This window comes from Stylophora pistillata, chromosome 8, assembly GCF_964205215.1.
Source record: "Stylophora pistillata chromosome 8, jaStyPist1.2, whole genome shotgun sequence".
Taxonomy (NCBI): Eukaryota; Metazoa; Cnidaria; class Anthozoa; order Scleractinia; family Pocilloporidae; genus Stylophora; species Stylophora pistillata.
The window spans coordinates 26468659-26495488 of NC_142526.1; the positions used below are offsets into that span (position 1 = coordinate 26468659).

The following is a 26830-nucleotide window of genomic DNA, read 5'->3' on the forward strand; positions in this document are numbered from 1 at the left end:
TGTGCCTTAAACGGCGTTGGAAGGAATTATATCTTTTCCCCCACCCCTCCTTAAACTCTTAACACCGGTATCTGCTTACCCCCTGTCACAATACCGGCATCTGCGGTACTAGTCAAATAGAATCGCAAAAGGGAGTGTTCTCCTATTCAATAATACTTTCTCCAACCTAGTACTTCTGTGAAACGACGACGAATAACTCAATAACTTATTGCTGAAGGCCCACTTATCTCAAGAAGTGAGAGAGGGGCTGGGGGTAGAATCCATAGCACTAATTGGCAAGAGAAGCGTCACGTTTCGCGGTCAATTACAAAAGTGCATAGTTTAAGACAATGAGATATTGCTCTGGGCAACTGGATTTGAATTGAATTGTGTTCCACGTCGACAACAACATGAAATGCTGACAACTTAGGAAGAATACCAGCGTTCGAACGAAGAGCTCTCATTTAACGTGCTACTTGACTAAATTTTGTGTTCGTGAAAATGAAACTTGCAAAGACGGAATTAATTATTTACCATTTCTTGTCATTCTGTGCCTTTCACGGTCTGTCTAACGGACAGGATAATGCAGAAAACAACGCTGATTCAACACCGATTGAGGATACTGCTCAATTCCACAACGAAAATCAGGAAAGAAGGCAAGTTATGTAATGGCTATAATCTCAAAGTTAAGATGTGCGACGATACTTTCTTAAATTGTGATTAAAACCCTTCTGATCTTATTTAAGGTACATTAGTAAATATATCTTTTAACCTTGTTCAATTGAAGATAAATTCAATTCCTGAGAGCACCAAACACAAATCAAACCTGTATATTCTTGATATGTTGATGAATATGACCTTAAAAAATGCTCCTTTAACATCCAAAAATGTATCCAAAATGCATGCATCCAATCTTTCTATTACAGGTTGTAAGAAAAAATTTTTAAAATTAATCTTCGGTGAGACCTTTTCTTAAGATTAAAACAACCTTCTTGAAAAATAAGAGTAATCACTCCATTTAGGAGACGACTAAAAATTTTTAAGAAAAACCTATCATTTTTACTTTTTCTTGAGAAGAGAAATATTAATCTTTGAGTGATGATAAGATTATTAATTTTTTTGTTTGACCAATAAATTATGTTGATATAAAGCTGACTGTCAAAAGTGGATGTGTGTGATATTCAAGTTAAATTGAATAAGGAATTGATTTCAGAAAAATTTTTTTCTCTCTTTTATTTACTCTGCAAAACAGCTGCTTAGATAATTATTTTTAAAGATATTCCACATTATACCAAAGTATATAATTGGAGATCATGGAAAGAGAGCCATCAAACACACTCCCCCTAACATTAGCTATTTCTATTTTATTCAATATGTATATATATATTTTTTATTTTAATGGACAAATCTTAGCAGCCAGGGTTATGTGGAACTCTCTACTTCAATCTCAGAACTCTGATTGCAACTGTAAAGAGTGATGTGGCTGAGCTATTTAAAAGCTGTTTCAACAAAACAATTATTTGTTATTCATTGTTTCTCTCTTTTAAGACATTTACTAGCTCATCTTGCTGATAGAATGGATCTTGATGGAGAAGGTTTAAGGTATTAACATTTTTTTCAACATTTTTTACATTGCTAAAGGCTACTACAAAGTCAAGGAAACATTCAAATCTGCTTTGTTTGACCCTTCCACCTTTCAACCCTGTGTAGGCCAAGTTTGGGTATTTTTACAAAGTTTAGAATATTTAACAATTATTCCATGAGCGCATGTTGGATATGAGATGATAGATAGCCAACAAGCTAGGCGCGTAGCACCGAGTTGGCTCCAATCATATCTTATTACACAACTCGGGCAGTCAGAGGGCCAATAACTAAAATCAACCAATCAAAATGCTCTATTGCCGGTCAATATTCTCTCAGTATTGGACCGGGCACTGTCCCGAATGGTCCCGAATGATACCACACTTGTGTCCCTTTGAACTTCAGTCATATAATAAATCTCCTATTAACCAAGCTTGCTTGGGACTGTACTGGAAGAATATCGGCCCTCTGTATTTTTTGTACGGACCTCGGGCCGATATTCTCCCAGTACAGCCCTCGCACTTGGTCAATAAGATATAATATCCAATTATTCCGAGTGGAATAATTGTTTTTATTAAAATCATTGAATTAAATTATTAAATTTATTTTATTTTTTAGCTCGCTTTTAATTTTAAGCTGACGCGTATGCTTACCATATTTGTAGATTATTGTATATTGGCTCATATGCCATAATGGCTAAGCCAATAAAAAGTCTTGAATTGCATTATCCAATGATCCAGTTTTTAATAAAAAGATATATTTAATATTCTAAACAGTTCTAAGCTACAGAGATCAAATGTACAATACAAATTCATCATCAATTTCATTGTTTAGGGTTTGATTGCTTTTACAAGGTGCAAAAGTAGTGCTATGTTTTAGGACATATTGAATACACTTAAAATGTAAACCTGATTTGAAAAAAAAAAAAAGACTCAATTAAAAACATATTTCTCTGGAAATATAATTGACTTGTAACACAATAATTATTTGGTTACAATGAATATATGAAGTTCATATATTTTGAACTGCGGTATTGAATACGTATGATGCACAATCCTTTGCAGTAGATAATGCTATTTATGCAATAGCGAAAATCAGACCTGAAAAAAATCAGGCCTGTATGGGATTCGAACCACTGACCGCTGCGATACTAGTACAACGCTCTACCAATTGAGCTAACAAGCCAACTGGGAGCAGGCCGTTAAGTTGATTCGTAATAAACCCGTGATGATAAATCAGATACAATGAATATATGAAGTTCATATATTTTGAACTGTGGTATTAAATACGTATGATGCACGATCCTTCACAGTAGATAGCGCTATTTATGCAATAGCGAAAATCAGACCTGAAAAAATTCAGGCCTGTACGGGATTCGAACCACTGACCTCTGCGATACTAGTGTAGCACTCTACCAATTGAGCTAACAATTGGTACAGGCCTGATTTTTTTTTTTTCAGGCCTGTACCAATTGTTAGCTCAATTGGTAGAGCACTGCACTAGTATCGCAGAGGTCAATGGTTCGAATCCCATACAGGCCTGAATTTTTTTCAGGTCTGATTTTCGCTATTGCATAAATAGCATTATCTACTGCGAAGGATCGTGCATCATACGTATTTAATACCACAGTTCAAAATATATGAACTTCATATATTCATTGTATCTGATTTATCATCTCGGGTTTATTACAAATCAACTTAACGGCCTGCTCCCAGTTGGCTTGTTAGCTCAATTGGTAGAGCGTTGTACTAGTATCACAGAGGTCAGTGGTTCAAATCCCGTACAGGCCTGATTTTTTTCAGGTCTGATTTTCGCTGTTGCATAAATAGCACTATCTACTGCGAAGGATCGTGCATCATACGTACAATAATTATTGTTTATTTCCCAACCCTCATTCCTTGCGCATTTAGTGTTCTCATGCTCACTGCATTGATTTCATAGACATATAAAAAAACACTTGGGGGAGGCAACTGGGGAATTTGGACAAGACCAAGAAGTAAAGGATGTTCAAAATGGTGACAATTCTAAAGGTAATGGAGTATGTTTTTTTACCCTTTCCACCCTAACACAATTATCCATATTTCCTGCACTCATTCTCTAGACATTTCCATTGGAATTAACAAGGAGAATTGATTTAACAATCAATATTTCTTGGGATGGTGATCAATTCCTTTATTCTCATGATCTTAATGAATGATTCTGCAGTGTTACTGTAAGGAGAATTTGGATACCAGTCACTCTAAGGGTTTAAGAAGACCCACTACACTACAAGAAATTCCTACTCCCCTTAAGAGCTATTTAGTTTTTTGAAAGGTGAATCTGAGTTAGCCAAGCTCTTGTGTGTGTGTTTTTTCTTGGTCACACACAGGAAATCATGAAAAGGTCCCTATGATACCCAATGCTAATCCAGGGTAAGGCACTGATAATACTGAATTGTATTTACCACAGGATATACCTGCAAAGATGCTCAAAGTTTGAGATTATCAAGTGAAAAAGTAAACCAAAGATTTAAGCAGTGAACATAATTGCAGATTTTATTGTGTAATGCTTGTAATTTATTACACGACTTGGGAAGTCAGAGGGCCAATAACTAAAATCAACCAATCAAAATGCTCTATTGCCGGTCAATATTCTCTCAGTATTAGACTGGGCACTGTCCTGAATGGTCCCGAATGATACCGCACTTGTGTCCCTTTGAACTTCAGTCGTGTAATAAATCTCTTATTAACCAAGCTTGCTCAGGACCGTACCGGAAGAATATCGGCCCTCAGTCTTTTTTGTACAGACCTCGCTGTGCTCGGTCTGTACTGTCAAGACCTTGGGCCAATATTCTCCCAGTACAGCCCTCGCATTTGGTTAATAAGATATATGTATGCATGTAATACAAAAAAAGGAACAGCTAGGAAGGGTCAACATGATTATTGTCATTATATTGTCTGCAGGTATATTTTTTTTCTTCAAGCTTCATGACTACGATGACAACCAAAAGCTTGATGGCTTAGAATGGTTGAATGCACTTACAGATTTTCACACAGAAGATGATAGCACAGGTGAATTCAAAGAAGGAGGGCGCATGTTTCTTGAACATGAGGCAGAAGCCATTGTAGATGAACTACTAATGAAACATGACAAAGATGATGACGGTATGATTGATTTTATTGAGCTGATGAACTCAAAAGTAAAGTCATTCATGACAGACCTGGACAAGCCCGAGGAAGGAGAACAAGAGACACAGGAACCTCAAGAAAAACAACAGGAACAATCATCACTAGAGCAAGAATTTAATCAACGTCAACAAAATCAACAGTCTTCGGAGCATAATCAGGCACAGGATGAAAATAAACCACAGGACAACCAAGAACAGGATCAACGTCAACAAAATCAACAGTCTTCGGAGCATAATCAGGCACAGAATGAAAATAAACCACAGGACAACCAAGAACAGGATCAACAGCAACACCAACCTCAACAGGAAAACCAACAGAATGAACAAAGTGAACAGGAAAACCAACAGGAGCAACAAGAAGAACAAAATCGAGACCAAAACCAGCAAGAATCGAATTCTGAGGGTATACAAGGAAATGAGGAACAAGTCAATCAGCAGAATGAACCTTCCTTAGAAGATGAATATAATCAACATCAACAACAGCAACAACAAAAATAGCAATTTAGGCATTCCTTTTTTAGATAATAAACAAAACTTAAAATGAATTCAATAAATTTCAAGTCTGCAGCTGAAAAAAAAACTTTTCCTTGTTGGTACCACATACCTGTTATATTTGGTGTGACATTAAATATTTTTATTCAATAAATTACAAACTTTTTTGCCAATTTTTCCTTTGCTTTTGTTTGCCTTGCGTGAATCTTGCGATTAGTTTTTTTTGTAATAGTTCATTAATTCAATCAAACAGAAAATATTCACTTACAAAAATGTATTTAAGGTTAAAAAAAAAATACATTTCATTACATGGCCCAGGCCCCATAGAGACCCTTGAGCAATTTGAGGAGCCTGTAATCTTGTCACCCTAACCACGCCATTTAGTTCAACTCAGTTGGAATCTCAAGCCATATTATTACAAAATATGCTGCAAAATAAGATTAACTCGTGAACATTATGATATGACATCAAAAAGTAGACTCTTGAAAATTTCCAACATAAATTTGAAGCTCTATGAATCAATCTAAAGGCAGCTCTTAAGTAGCTCTATTCCACATTGTTATATAATATTGGAGACCGTGTATCAGTCCACCTCTCATTGTCAACCCCAACTATAAGAAACGATGGGCTCTGGGAACGAGAATGGCGCATAACGAACGGGGAGATCTACGTGTGCTGCAAGAGAGTAAAAACTTCGCAAACTTTTCATTTTCACTGCTTACACTTCTTCAAGGCGCAGAACATTTGAGCGATGAAAACTGTGACTCAATTACTATGGTTTTGCTTCGTTTCACAGATAATGAGTAAAATTCATGTAGAGGTAAGCGGTAAAGTTTTAGCTCATTTTCGTTCAATCAGCCGTTAACAGTCTTAAGCTTAACATAATCGTCTTGATTCAAAAGCCTTTTTTTTCCCGCCAAAGTTCAGCTGATACTTTACCATTTTTGGAGAGTAGTTAACTCCCGATTTCTGCAAATCGTGAATTTTGCGGTTTGCTTCTTCATTTGTGGTGGATCCCTACTGATGATAAACATAACCATTACCAGTTGCTCGAATTATTCCGTACTAGTCATATGGTTACATTACTCCGAAAAGTGTTTCTTAGTATAATAATTTTGTTTTTCAGCGTTCAGGTATCTTCCCGGTAGATCGTAAAAGTTTTGGAATTCAATTCTGTAAGTAGCTACAAAACTGATCAGGGCCTTATGAATAATGGGGGTAAGTTTCTTGAGCTGTGGTGATGCGTCGGTGGGGGTAACAGGTAATTTGATTTTATCAACTGAGTTGGTAATGTTAATTGGCCACCGTAAAGGTTTAAAAGCTGACGTTCCGAGCGTTAGCCCTACGTTAGAGCGAATGGCCTTACTTTTTTTTATTCGCTGTTATGTCAAGAAATGTCGACCTCTAGTGCCTTTGTTTCCACTGCAATTCATTGGAGAGAATAATTATTGCTATCTTCTGCTGTATTTCTTTTCAGACATAACGCTAGCCAATGATGCGAGGAAAACGCTTACAATAACCCCTAAAAAACCAAGATGTTGTTGGAGAGTTGACAAAAATGACCTAGATTGTAAGGTTGGAATATGTTTAAAAACCTCTGTCAAAACCGCTTTTTGATTAATCATATGATACACATTCAAATATCTGTGAATTCTCTTTCACTTATTTTCTTTTATCAGTCTATGGAGCTTATAGGTGGCAATGAAATAAAGCTTCCATCACTGAAACGTGAAAATATGTCTTATGTCTTTCCAAACAAAGTAAGTTCTTCACTGATGAATGTTTATTTGTTTTAGTTAAAAAAAGGTTTTCTTATTATTATTCACACTGAAGGCTCAATAATCGATTTAATAGATAGTTGAATGGAGAGATACATCAACCAGTTTTATTTGCTTGTGTAGCTTGGGATCAGTCTTGATCAGGGACCACACGAATGCAGAAAGTTATCCATTAACCCTTTTACTCCCATTGGTGACCAAGGCAGAACTTCTCCTTACAATATCGATACAATATGAAGCAGATAAGTGATGAGAATAACGAAAAAATCAGTTAGGGGATTATAAGTTGATCCAAGATCTCCAGAGCTGAATAATGAAATGCTACGTCAGAGGGTATGTGGTCAACAACGCAGGCTCAAGTGTCCTAGGTCTAAAATTTAGCAAAATTAGCGGAAAATAACAAGGGCTGACTTTCGAAACCAAGGAACTCTGTTTTCGTCGATGGCATTTTCCTAATTCCAGAGTTTTTAAGGAGAAAATTAATTTTTGAAAATTTGTAGGGGGTGTACCAAGTTTTTGAGGTTGTTCTGTAAAAGAAAAGCGGCAGGGAAAACGATGCCTCTAAGCAACAGAATAGGAAATCAACCATGCGAACGACCCGAACGACTCAAAATCCGTGTTTCCACAGCAAAACCTAGCGCATGCGTATATGTTATTCAGCTCTGTCTCCAAGATCAAATTCCCAGAACTCACAGGATGATCACAAGAATTATATGGCAGACAGTATGGAGAATTACTATTGAGATCTTGGGAGAGAAAAGGTCAGTTAAGACCTCAACCAATTGTTTGGGGGGTTTTAGGGTTTATTTCACAAATAAATCCACGGCAGCCCTCTAAGGAGCTGAATTGCATATTTACAAAAATTGTAACAATATCTAATAGTATGACTAATGTAAGAATAATAAGCCTAAAAGTGAAATTGAACACTGTAAAATGATGAAACCTATTATTAAAATTAATAAAGCTATATTTATATGATATCATGCTCAATACAAGATTTTATTGAATATGTGTCCCTGAACCTATTTGTTTTCCACCTTGGTGTTTCAAAACGTCTTCATCGTCTTAGATGGTAAGACGACTTATGGGCTGAGGGTAAAAGATTTCTTAACCGGTTACTCTTATCATTTAAAATAGAATTAAAGGTCTTCTTACAAATATTTTCGTTGTAACGTTCAATGCTTGGTAGTTTAGTGCTGACTAAAGCATCGCTGTAGTCTATCCCCGGGAAAATAATAGCCAGCACCCTTTTCTGGACATGCTCGGATTTGACTTGCATTTTGACTTTGACACGCTTGGATTTGACTTGCATTTTGCTGTTGTGACTTAACTGGCTTGGAATCAAATTCCCAATTAGAAAAAATTAGTTCGTTTTAGCCTTACTGTTTTGAATGCCTTAACAAGCAACTTTTGCAAGAGTCACTGTGGACAGGAAGATAACAGTAAGCTATGTTGAAATATCTAAAGTAACTGCCCTCTACAATGTGATCGATACTCTTTGCTTTGCCTCACAACAGTACCCACTGGACAGAGTTGGAAACTGTGACTTTACCTTCGTGGCTGGGGAGAAACAGCTTCGACACAGAGTCAGTTTTGATACCACAGAACCAAAGAAAAAATCGTGGTTAGATGGTAAATCTCTATCTGGTTTAGATTAAAACAAACTTTTAATTATTCATTATTTGTGAGAATCATTGGGGATAGAATGATTTCCATGGATCTATTTTTGATTTTTCTGAGCTCTTGTTTGATAAAAAACTTATGTTGACATTATCCTAATGTTTCTGTGTCTAACTTCTATATAATTCTGTGGTCAGTTCAACTCTAGGTCATAATTATATTTACCAACAATTTTGGAAATCAGTGTCACTTTGTAGCCATCCTTAACACCATTCCACATTATTTTGCTTTCACCCATTAGTTGGTTAATAAATGATATGAGTTACAGGTTCCAAATATACAAAAATATACAAATATACAAAATACAAATACAAAATAAATGACAGGTCCCAAAAGGTCGCTGAGCAATCACAGTTATTGAACTGATAGAGAACATTCAAATTATTGGAAAATCATTCACCTTGGCAGCAACACTCTGTGTAGCGTTTTTAGACTCTGAACTGAACCTTGTAATACAGGCGAAAAAAAACAAGTGTCAGATTAGTGAAAGAGGGTGCTCTCTTTCTTTCTTCATAGTCATCGGGTTTGGAGATGACAGTTACAGAAAATGCAGAGGAGTTGATAGGGTTAGTGTAAACAGGATTCCAGATGTTGTTTGTTAGCCAGGATATGTAAACAATAGTCTCCATTTGGCGCGAAAATATGCACGGATATTTCACCACTGACATAATCTGTACCGAGATGTCAACACTTTTCTGAGAGCAAACCACGACGAAAACTGTGCATTCGGGATAAAGATAATGTCCAAGGACAAATATACAAGCATTATTTGGCCCTAAATGGAGGTTATGTGTTTATTACTCTTCAAATATTTTTGCAATGCGCAGGGAAATAGTTAACGAACAATTTGTTCTAATGCTGCATGTGGAATGTTTACTTTTCAGTTCTCTGGTACGACTTTATGAACAAACAAATTTGTTCCCTCTTCTGTGTTGAGTAATTTTTAAAAGTCTGAAAATTGGAGAATATCACTTGTGGTATAATTAACAATTATTCCACGAGTGCACGTTGGATATGAGATGATAGATAGCCAATGAGGCACGTACCGCCGAGTTGGCTATAATCATCTCATATCCAAAAAGAGCGAGTGGAATAATTGTTTTATTAAAAACGTTAAATTAAATTATTAAATTTTATTAAATTGTTAGCTCCCTTTTAATTTTAAGCTGACGCGTACGCTTACCATATTTGTTGATTTTGGTATATTGGCTCATATACTATAATGGCTAAGCCATTATCCAGTGATCCAGTTTTTAATAATTAACAATTATTCCACGAGCGCGCGTTGGATATGAGATGATAGATAGCCAACGAGGCACGTAGCGCCGAGTTGGCTATAATCGTCTCGTATCCAACAGGCGCAAGTGGAATAATTGTTTTATTAAAAAAACGCCCCCAAGATATTAGACAAATCTTCTCGACTTTATTTTGTAAGAAGAAACCGGATGTTACAATGTACAGATATTAGATTGTGGTACATTGGCTCATATACCATAATGGCTAAGCCAATAAAAAGTCTTGAATTGCATTATCCAATGATCCAGTTTTTAATAATAACAATTATTCCACGAGCGCGCGTTGGATATGAGATGATAGATAGCCAACGAGGCGCGTAGCGCCGAGTTGTTTATAATCATCTCATATCCAACAAGCGAGAGTGGAATAATTGTTTTATTAAAAAAAACACCCCCAAGATATTTAAACAAATCTTCGCGACTTTATTTTGTGGGAAGAAACCGGATTTAACAATGTACAGAAATTAGATTATGGTATATTGGCTCATATACCATAATGGTTGAGCCAATAAAAAGTCTTGAATTGCATTATCCAATGATCCAGTTTTTAATAACCTCGGATATTCAACTCTATTTCGTAATGCGTTTAGACTGATCACGCACAAGCAGAAATATTTGATAGGCTCTGAATAGTTTTGGTGCTGAGTCCATTGAAAACGCGAATCGAAAAATGTACTAATGGTTCTGCTTATCTTTCTTCCAGATTTAATGTAAATCCAACGAAAAAGATGAAAATATCTCCTATTTACAATAAATGCAGTATGTTTTCGACAAATGTGATTCGGCTGATTGGTACATCTCGATGATATACACTCATTTTAGGACTTTCCTTTGGTTTTGTTTCTTGATCACGGGCGTTCAAGCTCTTGAAATTTTTCTACGACCATCCTTGTCGATGTTTCCTGTGACGTTCGAAAGGCAGAAAGTGAAGGTTCATGCAAGTCTAGTCAATTTCTGTTCGTGTAAACGTGGTACTCTGATACTGTTAAGTCCAACGAAATCAACGAGACAGTTCTAATAACCGAATTTTTTACTTGAAGTTTTTTTTTTTTTTTATAAGCACGCAATGGAAAAAGACAAAGAATTAACCTGAATCCAGGTGCTTCAAAGAATAACTTTTGAAATGATGACTTTTGTTACCAGGATCCCAGGAAGAATTGTGACCCTGTGGACTGCGTCGAGAAGTACAATGGATGGAGGAATTTCTTCAAAAACTCGACAGGAAAGTGTGAAGTTATTCATGAGTGTTACACAAAGGGCAAGGAAGGAGAGCTACCAGAAATTGTAAGTACAGGAAGTATGTAGCTTTGAAGAGGAAAAGTGAGACAAGCGTGAAGCCCGAGACCACTCGCTAAGGGTTGTCCAACGCATTCTGGGAAAGATTTTACGTGCGACTTTAAAGAAAGCGAGGCATAATTTGCCTGACAGTGTTTGTGTGTCAACAGGCATTTGACAAAGACTATAACGACTGCAAAAGTCTGATAAGTCCTACGCTGACCAAAAAGCAGAAAAAAAAGATCTATGACAACTTGGAGAGAAGCAAACTGGCGAAATTGAAGTTCACTCTAGAGGACATCAAAGAAATTAACCCGGTGAGCTGAACAACATTTTAACTTGCTCTAGAATGTCCAGTACATTTGAATCCCTTTATCTCTCAAAGTGATTACAACGGTTAATAAAGAAACGGTCAACTTAACAATAAGAACTCAAACATGTTAAAAGTTTCAAGCGCAGAAAAAACCCAGGAAACCAAGTCCTGATTGGCTTGTTTTGCGCAGTCTCCTAAGAAGATGGCGCGATGACGCGAATGATCGACTCGTGATTGGTTAAGGGGATGGCATTGAATCGCAGTTGAAAATTGCTCTCTCAAGGAGACAGTGACTAGAAAAAGGCAGTCATCGACCATAGAGCGTAGACTAATCTTAATAAACTAGCTTTGAAGCTGACAGCAAGGCGCTTTCGTGGTGTCATAGCTATACTTTCAACTGCTTTGCTGACTATAACGACCTGAAGTCGGCCTTCTGCCCAAGTGTTTCCGAGACTCTTTACTGCGGAGTATCCTCTTTCCGATTCAAAATGACAATGTTTGTTGGATTGACAGGTGCCACTTAACTGCCATCACGGTCGGCGCGTCGGTTCAGTTTGTGTTTGTAACGAGGGCTGGAAGACAAAAACTAACAATGTGCCAAAGAAAGACTTGCGGTATATCTACGACTGGTGTAATGTAAAGACCAAGAAATCAAAGAGGGCTTATCAAAGAGCCCTCATGCAAGCTGTATCCTTCACCTTAAAACACTTCATTTTAACGGAATTTCTTTCGACACGTATTTGTCAAAATTATCTATATGAAAAGGTTCTATTAACGCAACATCAGTAAGATAAAGCGAAGGCCAGATTTACTTTCACCTGATCTTTGTGTTAATAGTTATAACTTGTCAAGTTGAGGACCTGATTGTTTCAGAGAATTCATTGGAGTCAAAAATCAAATTGACCCCAAGTGTTCATGCCTGCCTGCCTGCCTCCGAGACGAAAGGAAGTCAGTTTATCAGCTCCCCTTTCTTGAGTAGAAATGATTTCTTAACTGACCAATCAGGGTTTGGGCCTGGTGGGTTTCACCCTACTGATTGGCTGGCTGCTAATAATATGGAGTTGTTTTATTGTCGGTACCGGAAATGAAAGACGCGTGATCCAAACATTCAAAACACTTTGTAAGTATTGCAGTAAACGCATACCCCCTTTACAAGATAAGAGACGGACACCTCCATAACCAATTTTCAATCGAGTGTCGAAAGTAATCCGAATTTGCATTGACTCTGCTTTGCTACTTTGAAAGATTGGTGTAGAAAATTTGTGCCCATCTCTTAACTGCCCTTTCCCGCGATTGACGCAGTTTCCTGATTTCTTATGCGAATTTTCATTGGTTCTTTTCGATAACCTTCTTTCTTCTGATCACCTGAAGATCTCGTAAACGACAGTGACTGGAAATCAAATTTAGTCAGAGGGCCTTCTTTCAAGGGACTCAGTCCCATAGTTTTACCCTTTGTTGTTGACATTGTCTCTAAATTCAAATTCCTGCCTACTGAGCGAACAAACTTACAAGTTATAGGTCTTTTCTTGCTCCACAGGGACTACTGTCCAAAGTTTATGGCGCCGGAATTCTCATGGCTACGTACATACACCTTATGAACCAACCAGTGACAACGAGCTTTGTTTGATAAAGGGAAAGGTCGTGCAAGATATTGTTAAAGTTGACGACAAAGAGGGGTGGTATGAGGTAAAAAGTTGGGATAAACTGTCACGTTGACAAGTACAATTTGCATTTATCTCCGCCCAAGACGTCTAGAAATTCCAACCTTAAAATTCCAAATTGCAAGAAATTTTTCCGTGTCTGGTCAGCATCAGCCAATGTCAGAAATCGGGTAACACTTTGACTGTTGGTCCGAGCAAGTTAGCAGCTAAAATTCCCGTACCAAAGTTATGTTTTGACACATGCTTATTGAACCCGACCAAATTCTGCTCTCGTCTTTCTTTGTCAGCCATCCGCTGAGGAAAGAAGAAAGCAAGTAAGTGATCGAGAATTGCTGGGATTTGCCCGACAATTTTTCGATCGCTAACCTATTCCTTTCCAGCCTCATTAAGATCAGAAAAGACTAATTGTAAACGCACGTTCGTATTCGAAAGGCGTGGAATTCGAATTTGAATGGCAAATACCAGAATGTCAGAGGAACGAGGAACGTCATCTAAAATTTCGCGTAACCATTTAACAACACCATCACTAATTCTTTAGTACAACTTTTCTTATTTTTTTCGTAGGGAACGTGTGACGGAGTGCGGGGACATTTCCACCAAGACTATGTCATTATCAAGACGAGTGAATCCAAGAATAACTCGAATTCGGCGCAAGATTGATAGCATTTGCATTAACGCTAAATGAGTAACTTTATGAGATTTTAAATAAGTCTGATTTTAAATAAGTCTTTCACCGTTGAGAGGGCGGCGCAAGTTTTCCGGAGCATCGTAAAGTAAAACCAAGGCAATCTCGTCTTATTTTGTAACACTGAATTGAAGGTCTTGTGAGTGTTGGTTCTAACTCATGACGTGCAGTATTACTACGTACATGTAAGAATCGAAACTTTTCCCCTTTTAATCTCGCATTCGACTAAAACTGTTACATTTCTCAGTCGTTTTTTGTACGTTACTTGACATGTTAGGAGAATTTCCATGAAATAAAAGTGTTATATGACTATGCACACAATACAACTAAAAGAATGACATTGCTTCGTTACGTTAAAATATCTAGATTTTGAGAAAAGATAGAAGACTAAACGAGGACCGTAACATCTTCACAACAATCCTTGACGGCTCAGATCTTCAAATGTCCGTTTGTTCACAACATTTCCAAGAGAATCTTCGTACTCTTCCTACGAACAGAATCAAAGTAAAATGATAAAAAGCTTGCAATCTCTCGGTTGTCACCAGTCTCCTTCGCTGTCGGTCTTTGAGATATCACGGGATGAACGTGCCCGGCATGACATCCCAAAGAAAAGATGGAAAGGAGAAGTTATCACTCGATCAGCTTCAAGAGATCACAAGTTCCTCCATCGATTCTCCACTCCGCCCTAAGACCACACACCCACCTACACTCGATATCTTCGAGTGGGAGCCAGGAAGACTAGGTCGAGTAAACTGAGAGGAGACTTTCGGAAAACTTCCCAGGAGAAATAAGGTGAAATGACAAACCCCGTCGTGTCTTTTCTGACCAATGTTTTATTTTTCTTTTTTAAAAATAACTTCTCTAGTTCAACAATCGAATAGAAAACACGGAAATTGGTCAAGAAATATACGCGAAAAAAAATTACCACAAATGTAGTAACATTACGCTTCTTTTTGTCTCAAAAAGAAAAGAAAAATACATATATCTTATTAACCAAGGGCAAGGGCCGTACTGGGAGAATATCGGTCCGAGGTCTTGACAGTACGGACCGAGCGCAGCGAGGTCCGTACAAAAAAGACCGAGGGCCGATATTCTTCCAGTACGGTCCCGAGCAAGCTTGGTTAATAAGAGATTTATTATACGACTGGAGTTCAAAGGGACACAAGTGCGGTATCATTCGGGACCATTCGGGACAGTGCCCGGTCCAATACTGCGTGAATATTGACCGGCAATAGAGCATTTTGGTTGGTTGATTTTAGTTATTGGCCCTCTGACTGCCCGAGTCGTGTAATAAAACAACTTAGAGTCGCATGTAGGTATTTAATCAACAACATTTTCACGGAATCAAAACTGTGGTTGCATCTATCCAGAAAAAGAGTTACCGTTACAAAAAAACGATAGACAGGACCTGGAAAGTAACAAAAACTCGAAACTTTGGATGGATTTACCTCTTGATCAGGAAGCCAGCGTTCTTTGGCCTTGACAGCCTTCAATTTATGCCATACTGTGATAGAAAATAATTAAATGACATTAAAAACAACAACTACAACAAAATTGGAATGAAAAGGGGAGAGCAAAAGGTCGCGTTTCTAGCTGAAGTAAGGGTAGAATGTGTCACTTAAGCTAAAACAACAGTTTTGGGACTACTACAACTCAACTTGTAAATGGAAAACCCAAACATTTGTGGTGTAAGTAAGAAAAATATCTGCCCTTCATGGTGTTTCTTATCCCTAAGCTGAAAGCTAGAGGGCTGCCCGAACACTTCCGACAGTAAGTTCCATGCAGTTCACGTTTCACTATTACTGAAGCCTACAATAGTAGAGATATCCAAGTTTTACTGTACTACAGGTTTGTGTCCCCATAACAATCAGCTAAATGCCTTATTGAGTCGCTGTTTACAAGCAAGGAGGGTAACCCTTGTGCTAGGGTTACCCTAGCAGGTGGGTCAAAGATAACCCGGGTTTACGAGCAAAATTTCACAGGTAGGGTTACCCCACCACCCGGGACAACTTACCTATGCTTGGCAACCGCACGCATTGTTATCAATGTTCAAAGGGTCTGGAAACAAGTAAAAAGTTGTCCCGGGTAGGCGAGTTATACCCAGCAGAGCGTTTACAAGGCAGCTAGGGTTACCCTGGCGCTAGGGTAACCCTAGCACTCAGGTAGGGTTACCCTACTGCTAGGGTAACCCTAGCTGCCTTGTAAACACGTCGATGAAAAAAAGAAGAAATGTGGGAGCGTTAGGGTAACCTCCTGCCAGGGTAACCCTAGCACTAGGGTTACCCTACCTGCTTGTAAACAGGGCCTTAGTCGCTCGCATGTTTGCATTCCTATGTAATAGTTTCCTCCCCCATTCACTCGCGAACACACGGCTCCAACGATGTAAACTACGATGGACTCATCATAACAAACGTCATGAGTACCCTACAAGTAATTATCAATAATCAATAAAAACGAAAGAAGGAATTGTTCATTACATGCTACAGCATCCTCTATCAGAGTGACGTTGGCAAAATGCGCTGTATTCGGGATTCCAAGACATCTCATACCATGTGCATGACGCCATTCCTATGTAATAAATAAAAACAAATCCAAAACTATGATGCGCTATCGAGTCTTCAGATTAGGGTCCATTTTAAATTGAGAGTAGAAATTCTAGATCCAGCATCGAGTAGTGACGGATCCATACCTTAAGCTAAGGAGGAAGGCGGGGGGGAGGGGGCGGTGTTTTTTGTGTACACCTACCGGCTTTTTTTTTTTATTATTTGAACTAATGTTTTCTTAGTGTAATCTGAACTGCTGCCAATTGGAAATCCTTGTAAGTACTAGTGATAAGCCCAACTTAATTATATCTACCCGCCTGACTAGTTTTTAATTAATTGTGGGTAGGCATTTCTCAAATTGTAATTGTTGTAAACCAATAAATAGTTGTTGTTGTTGTTGTTGTTGTTGTTTTCTTCCTTCTGCGTTTACTTTTTTAAACCAAAATAAGGGGAGGGGGCGGGCCCCTCCCCTAAATCCGCCACTGTCAAGCATTGTACTGGTTTTCCCCCATCGTCTCTCCAATTGGTCGAGGAAACTCGCGCCATACCCTCAAACAATCAGATGTTTCTAAAAACAATCGTCATTTGCCCACTCGCCTTATTCCCACTGCACGCTTCACGCAGGTTGCTTGTTTTCATTGTGAAATCTCCTAGGCTCAACATGACTTTGCCTTTGTATTTTGATTGGCTGATTAATTTGGTCTTAGTTTTCAACGATAAATGCGCCTCGACCTTTCTTGCGACTTAACTTGATGCAAACGATGACACCAACATAATAAAATTTAAAAATACTGTAAGACTGTGAAATATACAGAGTTTGAGTGCAAATATAAAGCTTGTAGTAACGCTGAAAGAGATTCATCATACCGCGAAATGCCTCTGGAACGCCTTTGGACCCCTGCAACGAACAATGGTTACATTTATTTAGTAACCTTAAAAATACAACATCTATAACGACTGATTTCTAAATTCTAACTGAGAAAAAGACAATTTTTATTCCAATATTGGCAAGTGATGCATGAGAAAAATACATTAAACTTTTGATAACTGCCGACAAACTTTGTTCAACTTGAACCACTTGTGCACTTTTGTTGCGGAAAACATCTATTTCACTCCTTTGAACTCGGTAGGATACATTGTATAGAATATTAAGAAAAACATTCAGTGGAAAACTCCATCGTATACAATCAAAAATCAAATTCCGTTGAGTTTCAAGTACTGTATGTCGCTCAAACCTGTAGGTGAAGTTGCCGCATATCTCACAACTGTAGCTTATATTCAGCCCGTGTAACTTATAGAGCCAATATGGAATAGGCTGGAAAAGAAACACAATGATAACACTAGCGTCAGTACGTCTGTGGAATAGTCTCAAAGAAGCAGGAGTTAAGCAAAAAAAGTACCTTTCCATCCCATCCTAGAGGTAAATTTTTTGGATTATAAAGAACAGTTTCTTCGTCATCAGAATCTGACTCGTGGCCCTCTTCGTGTTCTTCTTCTTCCTGTCGGAAAACATTTAAGATGCTGTAAATTTGCGAAGCACTTTTAAACTAAGTCGAATGTAAGCCAGAATTATGCCTGTTTTTCTTTACTGCACATAACGATTGGTCTTTGAAATGGTCTCAACCCTGTCAAACAATCAGATCTAAATGACTTAATGAGCCACGTTTTACTTCAAAGTTTTGTCAAATGCTTTGCTATTATTGGCAATTGTCATAGCTATTTCGGACTGGTTTTACAAAACTCAATCGTATAGCGGTCTCGACTTGTCGTTGCCATAAATCACCAAACCCACAGAACAGCTTATGTTTCAAGGTCCTGACCCGACGAGTTGAGTGAGCTTATTTCAGGGCAATTTTCGATTAAATGTCGAAAGAAACCCGGGATTGCTTTGGTTTTGTTTTACTTCACTTTGTGATTGGTCCAGAAAACTTACACCGCCGACTGAACCAATCAGATGCGCAACGAAAACCATAGGTGATTGGTCACTTACGTTTTCCCGCGCTTCGATGAGTTTCCTTGTTTGTTTTTTTTTTTAGTTCTCATTGGCTCTATGCGACATTCTGCTTTGTCTGGTCGTTGAAGGTGGGATCACTTCGGTTTGGGTTTTAACGACACTCAGAATGAAAATAGCCCAATATTTTACCGATTAAGGTGGCTTAAGAGAGTTAAAAGAAGAACAACCTTAAATGGCAGGATTATACGAGAATATAAAGGAAAATTAATTATTTCTAGCGCTGATCTTTACCTCCAACTCATCAGATGTGCGTGCTTGCTTTCGCTCAACATTCTCCCTTGTGGCTTGTCTCTGTTCCTGTTGTGAAAAATATCAGTTATGCTAGCGTATGTATCAATGTTTTTATTTTAATTCTCAATTTACAAAAACCACTTTCTGTACCATCGGCCCGAGGTGTACTGCTATTCAAACGAGTATATCATAGTTAAAAACCTCGTGGGTGAAGTCGAAATACCCTTGGGTTGAAAAGATGCCGGTTTAATAGGAGGAAACTGGCCAAGAAATCGAACAATCCAAAAATATCCGTGTTCTTTGGTAAGCCACACAAAGAAGTATAGCAGTGGACACGAGGGACAACGTGATTTCTGAATCGACATGTCCGCGTTCAAGCCCTTATTGGGTTATTTTGTTGAGTTCTTGTGTAGGAAACTTCATTTTTACAACCGGCAGACTGTCAAGGAAACCTGACAAAGCGTTCGAAGTTACTTGTAATAAGTACTGCATTGGTCCACCCAGCCAGAGCTTATCCCCGGTTTCTGTGACAAGAAGCGACTAAGAGTATCACTACCCCCCCCCTCCCAGATGGGATACCAGTTCATCGCGAAGTTACCCCCCTTGCGTTTTATCAGGATCCACTATCAATTTGCCGGTGCCCAATTATACTCCTGTGCGTAGAGAGGCACCGTGAGAGAAAAGTGTTTTGCCCAAGAACACATCACATCCCACCTGTCCTGATCTGAAGCCTGGACCTCTCACCCCAGGCCACCGCGTCTCCCTCTGGGAGTTACATGTACCCGTCATGAACTTAAATCTTATCCATAAGAGGGCACACAACTATTAATTTTAGTTACAGTTATAGGCCGCTTGGCCTCTAAAATGTAACCCCAGTGGTAATATTCTAGTTACGTTCAAGAAACGATCATTTTCACACTCACTCCAAGAAGCTCTGTTAGGTGGTAAATCTGGGCCTCGACAGCTGCAATGTCTTTTTGTTTCTGTGCGTTATCTCGCCCCTTGCCAGCTCTTGATTTAGCAAAAAATGATGGATCTAGCTGGTCTAGTGGTACTCCTGATATTAAAAAATAAAAATAATAATAAACATGTATGTTGAGTCCATTTCAAATAAACTCAGTTGAGTTCAGCTTGCTGTTGCAGAATAACAGTGTTGGAAGGTCAAAGAATAAGGTTATGAATACTGCAGCATACATTAAAATTACTACAAGAAAGTGTCATTTCATGAAAGAAAATAACCAGTAGATGTCTGTAAAGAGAAATTCTTATAAAACTTACCTTTTGTGCTAAACAGTCTTTGTGCTCTATCTTCAAGTGTCCTGCAGCAAATTAAAAACAAACACACAAACAAAACAATAATAACAATTAAAAACAATTTTTTTTTTTAAATTTTAAATTGCATCACAAGGAGCCAAACAGAATTCAAATCATAATATCATACATGTTACCAAACTCTTGCCCAAGGCTGTGAAGGTAACCAGGCGCAGTTCATTAAAGTTTTGTATATCATTACCAGTGGTCAGTTAGGTAACATGAGTTTTCTATACCAATAGCACAAGCAAAAAAGAGCTAGACTACTCTTCCCTGCTAATGGCATCAAATACAACATGTTGTTACCAGTTACTGCATGTATACATAACAATACTCACCCTCCACATTTCAAGCCAAGAGCTTGCAGAGCTTGCTTCAGTCGATCCAATCCCAAGGAAGCCAGTTCCTTTTTTGAGTTGATATAAATAAATTTTGATAAGTAAATGTAGCTAAAGCCGTAACAGTAATAAGACTTTTCTATCATGCTTTCCATAGTCTGACAATTCCTAAAATTTCCACATGTGCAATTCCTTGCAACTTTATCAGACCTGTTCCCTTCCTAGGGACTCTTAATAGTTTCTTAATCCCTTCCCCTAGACATTTTTCCTTAAAGAGTTGTTACTCAGTTTTGTTTTCAACTTTGATAACTATACCTCTGGAGAGGAAAATGCAGACAGGTCAAGGTGAGCCCCAGAATGAGCTAAGGCACTGCTAGCATCTTTCTGTAAATGAAAACAAAATTCACCATTCACAACAATCACCTGGCTGTGTATCAGTGTAATCCCAAGTACAGTATGTACTAAGATATCTAAAGAAAGGAATTTTACAAAGGGGTCAGTTTTGGCTAAATGTTGAGTGTTCCTGGTAAATGGGGTGAGTTGTTAGATAAGAGAAGCCTTGCTTAAACATGAATAATTATGTTCAATGAAACCCAAGCTAGGAAATAAAAAAAACTTGTGTATTAAGTCCATTTTTACCATCCATCCTGGAAAGGTACCCTTTGACCACTGTTCTTCAAATGCAGACATAACTTTTTCAAGTTCCTAGAGAAGATAAAAAATGTGAATTACCAGACGAATTTAAAGATCAGAGAAGAATGAAAAAAAATAGCTATAACAGCCAAGTAGGATGCTTTGGCCAACCCACCTCCCACCCCTTCCCCTCCAAAAAAAAAAAAAACCCTTGGGTAGTGGATAGCCTCCAACACATTTTCATGCACAAAGATCATATCACAAGCACTGCATGCAATTTGCCAAGCATAATATTCACTCTCCAAGATTCTTTCATTGGGATTGCACTTGGCTAAATCACATTATAGGACTCTTTTCGAACAAACATCAACTCACAAAGGTATTTAATTTAATTTAATTTAATTTAGTTTAATTTAATCTATTTTCACTGCATTAAGTTTTGCAGTGGGGAAGGACTAGAAAGGAAGAGAGGAACCATTTGTGCTAGTCCACCCTCCCACCCATCCCACCCCAGGGGAGGACATCCATCACACAGTAATCTCGTGTGTGGGAAATTAACATCTCCTACCCCAACCCTGCAGGAGACGGGACCTCCATTTATTCGTCCCTATCCGAGAAGATTAGAATATCTAACCATTTCTTGATGTTATAGAAAGGTAGCAAATTCTTCTCAATTATTTTAAGACCCTGAGCATTGGTCCGGCCGGGGCTCGAACCCTCGACCTCCCACACAACAGTCCAGCCCTCTATCCATTGAGCTAACCGGGAGGCGGTTAGCTACCAACTACCATCATTGTAATTTGTATTATTTGCTTTGATTAATTATCAACCTTCCACAAAAAGACGACTGACTAAGAACATACCCCTTCCAGGTCATAGAGAGGTAACACCCTTTGTGTATAGTCATACAGATAGTCCAGGAGAGCTTCAATATACCTAAGAGACCAAACATCATACATCTAAGTTATAATCACAAAATAACTTCAAGGAAAGTACAGAAATTGCCTTAATAGAACCACCGTCATATCTACCATCATTGTAATTTGCATCAACAACAATTATATTCATTGTTCACTACCCTGAAGCTTTCTGTAATAAATATTTATAATTACAGTATGTACAGGAAACTACTTCTCAATTTAAATTCAGCACATTCTTATTACTCAAGCTTTCATTGTAATCCCATGTTTTTGAGTCATAAACCATTAGTAGTTTTGACTTTGTTAAGAAGTCATGGGTACGCTTGTGGTAGAGGCAAACTCAAAAACTAAAATTATAATCTAATGAGGATGATTTTCATAGGTTGGGAAGCAGTTCCTGAGACAAATTTATAGATCACAGATTCACAGTTAACTAACCTTCTGTACTCTGGGTTTTTCTTTTCTTTTGCAATGTCGAACAGTCTGTCAAATGTTTCTAGGTAGCCTAGGTAGTCAATGCGCTGTAAAATGCCAAAAGGGAAACATTAAAATGTTCCAAGAGATGTGGACATAACATAAATGTGTTAAAAAGAATATCAAAAAGGATATGTATGGCTGTATGTAACAGTCCCTATGCTCACTACTTTAGTCACAAGCCCACCTCTACTCCTCTCAAGTTTAGAAACTTGTCATAAAGTTCATGCAGGTCCAAGTATTTCCCATATCCTTCTTCATCTGTAAACTCTACTACATCTGGATTTGAATAAAAGAGTAATAAAAAGAACCAAGATTAACATTATTGTAATAAAACAGCTTTGGTCATAGCTGACTACTCTAGTTAGATAATTAAGATCTATGTTTCAGTTAAGATTAAAATTTTCAATTCTAAATTAGCAGAACACAAGCCACACTGAAACACTCACTTTGCATTTCATCAGATGGATTATCACGTGCCTCCTTGAGCTTCACAAATTCCATCTGCATCGGTTCTGCAACCTGGAAAAAAAAAGAATTTTGATGATATTGTATACTGTATATAAATGTATATGCACATGTATATATATATGGCAAGTCCTTAGTGAAACTCTCAGGCCAACAAAGGTGCACCGCAGCAGGAGAATCAATAAAAATTCACAGTCCAAACCTCACAGCAAACACGAACGTAGAAAGTTTAAAAATTGCAAGGATGGACAACTTCTGATGTCAAAAATATAAAAAATTTTAAAAAAGAAAACATCTCGGTCAGAGACCTTCTTCCGTTATTTACAACTTTTGAAATAAAAAAAGAGCATTTTAAATAAGATCGAAGTGCTAATGATTACGTAATTATAGATCATGACTAATGAACTGGTGCTCATAAAAAGATAACAAAAAACCTAATTACAAAGAAAGCAATGGACAAAATACAAGAAACAAACCCTAAAAACTAAGAGACAAGAATACTAAATATGTTAGAATGAGTGGTGTAACTGATTGCAAAGAAGCAATGCAGCAAGCATTAAAAAAGGGGAGGCCCAATTTTAACTACAACTGTAAACCATAACAAAATCCCAAAACAAGGCCTTTGGAGCCCGAAAGGGCAAATTAACAACAAAATCCCTGGAGGGGCCCTTAAATGATACTATAATCATAATAAGATCCCTTGGTTGGGCCTTCGATTCTAATCTACACTTACGGGGCCGACAAAATCCAAGAAAAGAGCCTTTGAATGATCAATTAGTAGCGCCTAATATAAGATGGAAAATTAATTATAGCAAATTCTATTTTTTGAATGAAATTCCTTTCTTTTATTCAAACCATGGGGTGCCAAAGAGAACAACGGAGCACTCCAATAAGCATCTTTTGTGGTTAAAAGCCTATCAATCTCTACAGAGCCACTAGGGGCCTGTACCTGATCAATGCACTGGAACAAAAAAATCATCCGGGGTGTGTAGGGTTTTGTTAAAGTATATCGCTACTTCACAAGTTGTTTTGTTTGCGAGCATAGCAGATTTGTGATTTCGAAATCTAACTGTAAAGTCGGTAGTAGTAGATCCCACATATTGCAGGCGACATTTCTTGCAAGAAGCCAGGTAAATCACATTTTTAGAATCACAGGAAAGTCTAGAGTAAATGGTGTAATTTAGACCAGAAATTTTATTTGATTTGATTTTTTATGAATATCATTTAATCTGATTTGTTCTTTTTTATTGCAAGTCTTTTTTAAACTTTACCGTTTTTGGTATACTTAGATTGTTGTAGAATAGTTTTAAAGGTGAATCATTGTAAAGCACTGGTACATCATTTCTATGTAAATAGCACTATAAATAAACTTGAATTATTCTGATTATTACAAGCAGTTTTTTTTTTCAGGAGTCACTGGTTTCAAGAATTTACTCCACATACAATTCAAGGAAAAGTTATTAATAACAGTTTACCTCATTAGGGAATTTTCTGTGATATTCCTTCAGACTCCTGAGACGGGCATAAAACTCTGCAAACTCATTAGGTCCTGACAAAGCTGAAACTTCCTCTTTGCGTAAACTGTAAATCAAAGGTGGCTCAAGTTCAATTTAGTAGGTATCTCCTGGACAAATATATCACAGATTTGGACAATGCCATTCTACTGTGGAATTTACTCACCCATCCTTATCCTCATAGAGGCTTGAAAGTGTCTCGGCATTTAATGCTGATCTCTTTATACATGAAAAAAAAAAAAAAAGAAAAAGAAAAGAAAGAAAGAAAATCAGGGAGAGCATTAAAACACTGAAGAAGTTATATTTGCAGGTAAGCTGCAAAATTGTAAAAGAGATTTAAGGAAATGTTGGACACAATAACGATATAAATTACTACATGTATCTGCTAAAAAATACAACTAAATATCTAAAAGGCTGGATAATCCTCATGCAACATAATTACAAAATCACATGTACATGTGCTTTGTGTTTTCAAACTGCACCACGCTACATGTACCTTAACTTATCCCACACAATGTGAATTTGGAAAAATAGTTTTCCTCTCTTTGATCACCAAAAGTCAAATGTATTCCTGTATCATGTAACAAGCCAGTTTTGCAAAGCTTAGCTGCTGGATAGCAATATTTATTAACTGGATGAAAGAATCATCTAACCATTGAACAAGGGAGGGTAGGTGGAAAGAGTTTTCTCTGCCAAAATTTATCCACATACAGTGTAAATGCACACTGCGCAGGGTTAAGGGCCACTTAAACATGTACAGGTAAACCTCAATTATCAGGACTCGTGAGGACTAGGCTGAACAGTTTTCATAATGAGCCAAAAATAAAACTGAATATGTATCATTTAACCAATATTATGCAAGAATTACAGGACATTCTCAAATGAATGTACATTGTTGCCAAAATCTTCCAACATATTTACATAAATGCTTTCACAATAACAATGTTTTACAACCTAAAATGCTGACTTGAATGATGTGCATTGCTAATTCTATCATACTTTGAAACTGCATTAAAATAATATCATCAAATTGTTTCAGTACATCTGATTTGTTTGATGGGAAAATGTTGCTACACATCTCAAATGTGACAAGTTAATGTTCCTGAAAAAATGGGACCAGACAAGAGAGTCCACATCATTGAAAAATCCAGATAATTGATGTCCAAAGAGTCAAAGCTCTCCAGTACAGTGAAATTAACTCTTCCCACATCCCAGCTAAGTTTATACAGTCAGTAGTGTACATGTATACAGAGGGTTATGTAAAGAAGTTGGCAGCCAACTTGCTTCTCTCACTATCTTAAAAGGTTTTTGGCCAATTTGATCATCAAACCATATTGCAAACAAGAACAAACTAAAGATCATTTCTTTTAAATCACCTACTGCAAAACGTAAAGGAAACCCTATGTGCCTGCATGTAATAAACATGGCTAAGCCATGATCTATTAAGGTCAGCTCTTACACTGTAGGAAAACTCTCATTTACCTCCAATAAAATCTTTACTTGATGATCAGAATTAATCTGTTCTTTTCCCTGTAAAGATAAATACATCATATAATTTTAGGGTCTGTACAAACTCAAAGATCAGTGTGTTAAAATTATTTTCTTTTATTTTTGATCAATTCTCCTCTCAGGATACATGCAAAATACAAACTCTAGGACTAATGCTGGCTCACTCATTGAACAGTTAATTGTAATTCCTTGTTTGCATCTCTGAAGAGATCATATCAATTACAAGCTCTGCTGGACAACTGAACATTGTGGTAATTTGGAACTCTGTGTTAGAAGTATATTGTAGCAGGACATATACACTGTATATACAAAATATAAATTCTAAGAATAAGGATAAGAAAATGTATGGTGTGTAGCTCACTCATTAACCAGTTTACTGTAATTCTTTATTTGTCTCTCTACAGGAATTAAATAGATTACAAGCACTAAAGGAAATTGGGTTCACAGGTAATTTTGAACCCTTTGTAAGCAGTATATTAAGGAGGTAACAGGCAACTCTTTCTAGATCTACCATAGTAATGCACTTCCATCGATTGTATTGGTTCGTGCGGATGCACAGTCTGTGTGGCTACGTAAAATGTTTACACTCAGGGCTATTTCTTTGCTTGCTAATAATTTCCCCAACACCCCTTGATATTCTTGCATTACAAAGAAAAAAACATTTTAAACTGTAAAGATATGTAACAGCACAGTTACGGTAAACAAGTACATTGTAGTGAGAGTTTTTACCAATTGTTTCTTGTGCAGTACTTCATCTGCCATTGCATTCTCCAATCTTTCCCTTTCTTCGTGAAGTCTCCTTTGCTGCTCTAAGAGATTCTCCATAATTTTCTATCTTAGATGTCAAGTTTGACGAAATCAACCTTTCATAACTCGTTCAAAGAGTCTCCACATGTAGACAACCAAGTTGACAACCAACAAAATGGCGTCGATGATTACGAGCCGACAGAAAGAACTTTCAGCGGTACCA

The 26830-nt window shown here is 37.5% G+C and overlaps 3 protein-coding genes across 4 annotated transcripts; 2 read left to right on the forward strand and 1 right to left on the reverse strand.

Annotated features, from left to right (window-relative positions):
- Window positions 1-114: 114 nt before the first annotated feature.
- On the forward strand, window positions 115-5391 carry LOC111337578 (uncharacterized). Its single transcript, XM_088731855.1, has 4 exons — window positions 115-635; window positions 1528-1581; window positions 3502-3590; window positions 4503-5391. The coding sequence occupies exons 1-4, from the start codon at window positions 481-483 to the stop codon at window positions 5222-5224; spliced, it is 1020 nt and encodes a 339-aa protein (XP_088587981.1). The 5' UTR covers window positions 115-480; the 3' UTR covers window positions 5225-5391.
- A 124-nt stretch (window positions 5392-5515) lies between these two features.
- LOC111337592 (uncharacterized) lies at window positions 5516-14219 on the forward strand. 2 transcript variants are annotated; one of them, XR_015991230.1, is made up of 12 exons: window positions 5516-6038; window positions 6345-6393; window positions 6696-6793; window positions 6898-6978; window positions 8514-8628; window positions 9193-9242; window positions 11115-11255; window positions 11417-11563; window positions 12073-12246; window positions 12565-12679; window positions 13078-13245; window positions 13785-14219. XR_015991230.1 is itself a non-coding variant. In XM_088731854.1 (12 exons), exons 1-12 carry the CDS (start codon window positions 5970-5972, stop codon window positions 13878-13880), a joined length of 1284 nt encoding a protein of 427 aa, XP_088587980.1. In that variant the 5' UTR covers window positions 5516-5969; the 3' UTR covers window positions 13881-14219. The 2 variants fall into 2 exon arrangements, 1 of the variants encoding a protein (XP_088587980.1); XM_088731854.1 differs by having other exon boundaries at window positions 13097-13245.
- LOC111337598 (splicing factor 3A subunit 3) lies at window positions 14092-26810 on the reverse strand. The gene is made up of 20 exons (XM_088731853.1): window positions 26590-26810; window positions 25834-25881; window positions 24518-24570; window positions 24313-24418; window positions 22819-22891; window positions 22557-22648; window positions 22334-22416; window positions 21839-21911; window positions 20982-21047; window positions 20658-20726; window positions 20343-20410; window positions 19972-20012; window positions 19617-19750; window positions 18694-18759; window positions 17849-17947; window positions 17684-17763; window positions 17316-17346; window positions 16383-16473; window positions 15354-15409; window positions 14092-14392 (listed from the first exon to the last, which is right to left on the reverse strand). The coding sequence occupies exons 1-20, from the start codon at window positions 26683-26685 to the stop codon at window positions 14315-14317; spliced, it is 1503 nt and encodes a 500-aa protein (XP_088587979.1). The 5' UTR covers window positions 26686-26810; the 3' UTR covers window positions 14092-14314.
- Window positions 26811-26830: the final 20 nt, after the last annotated feature.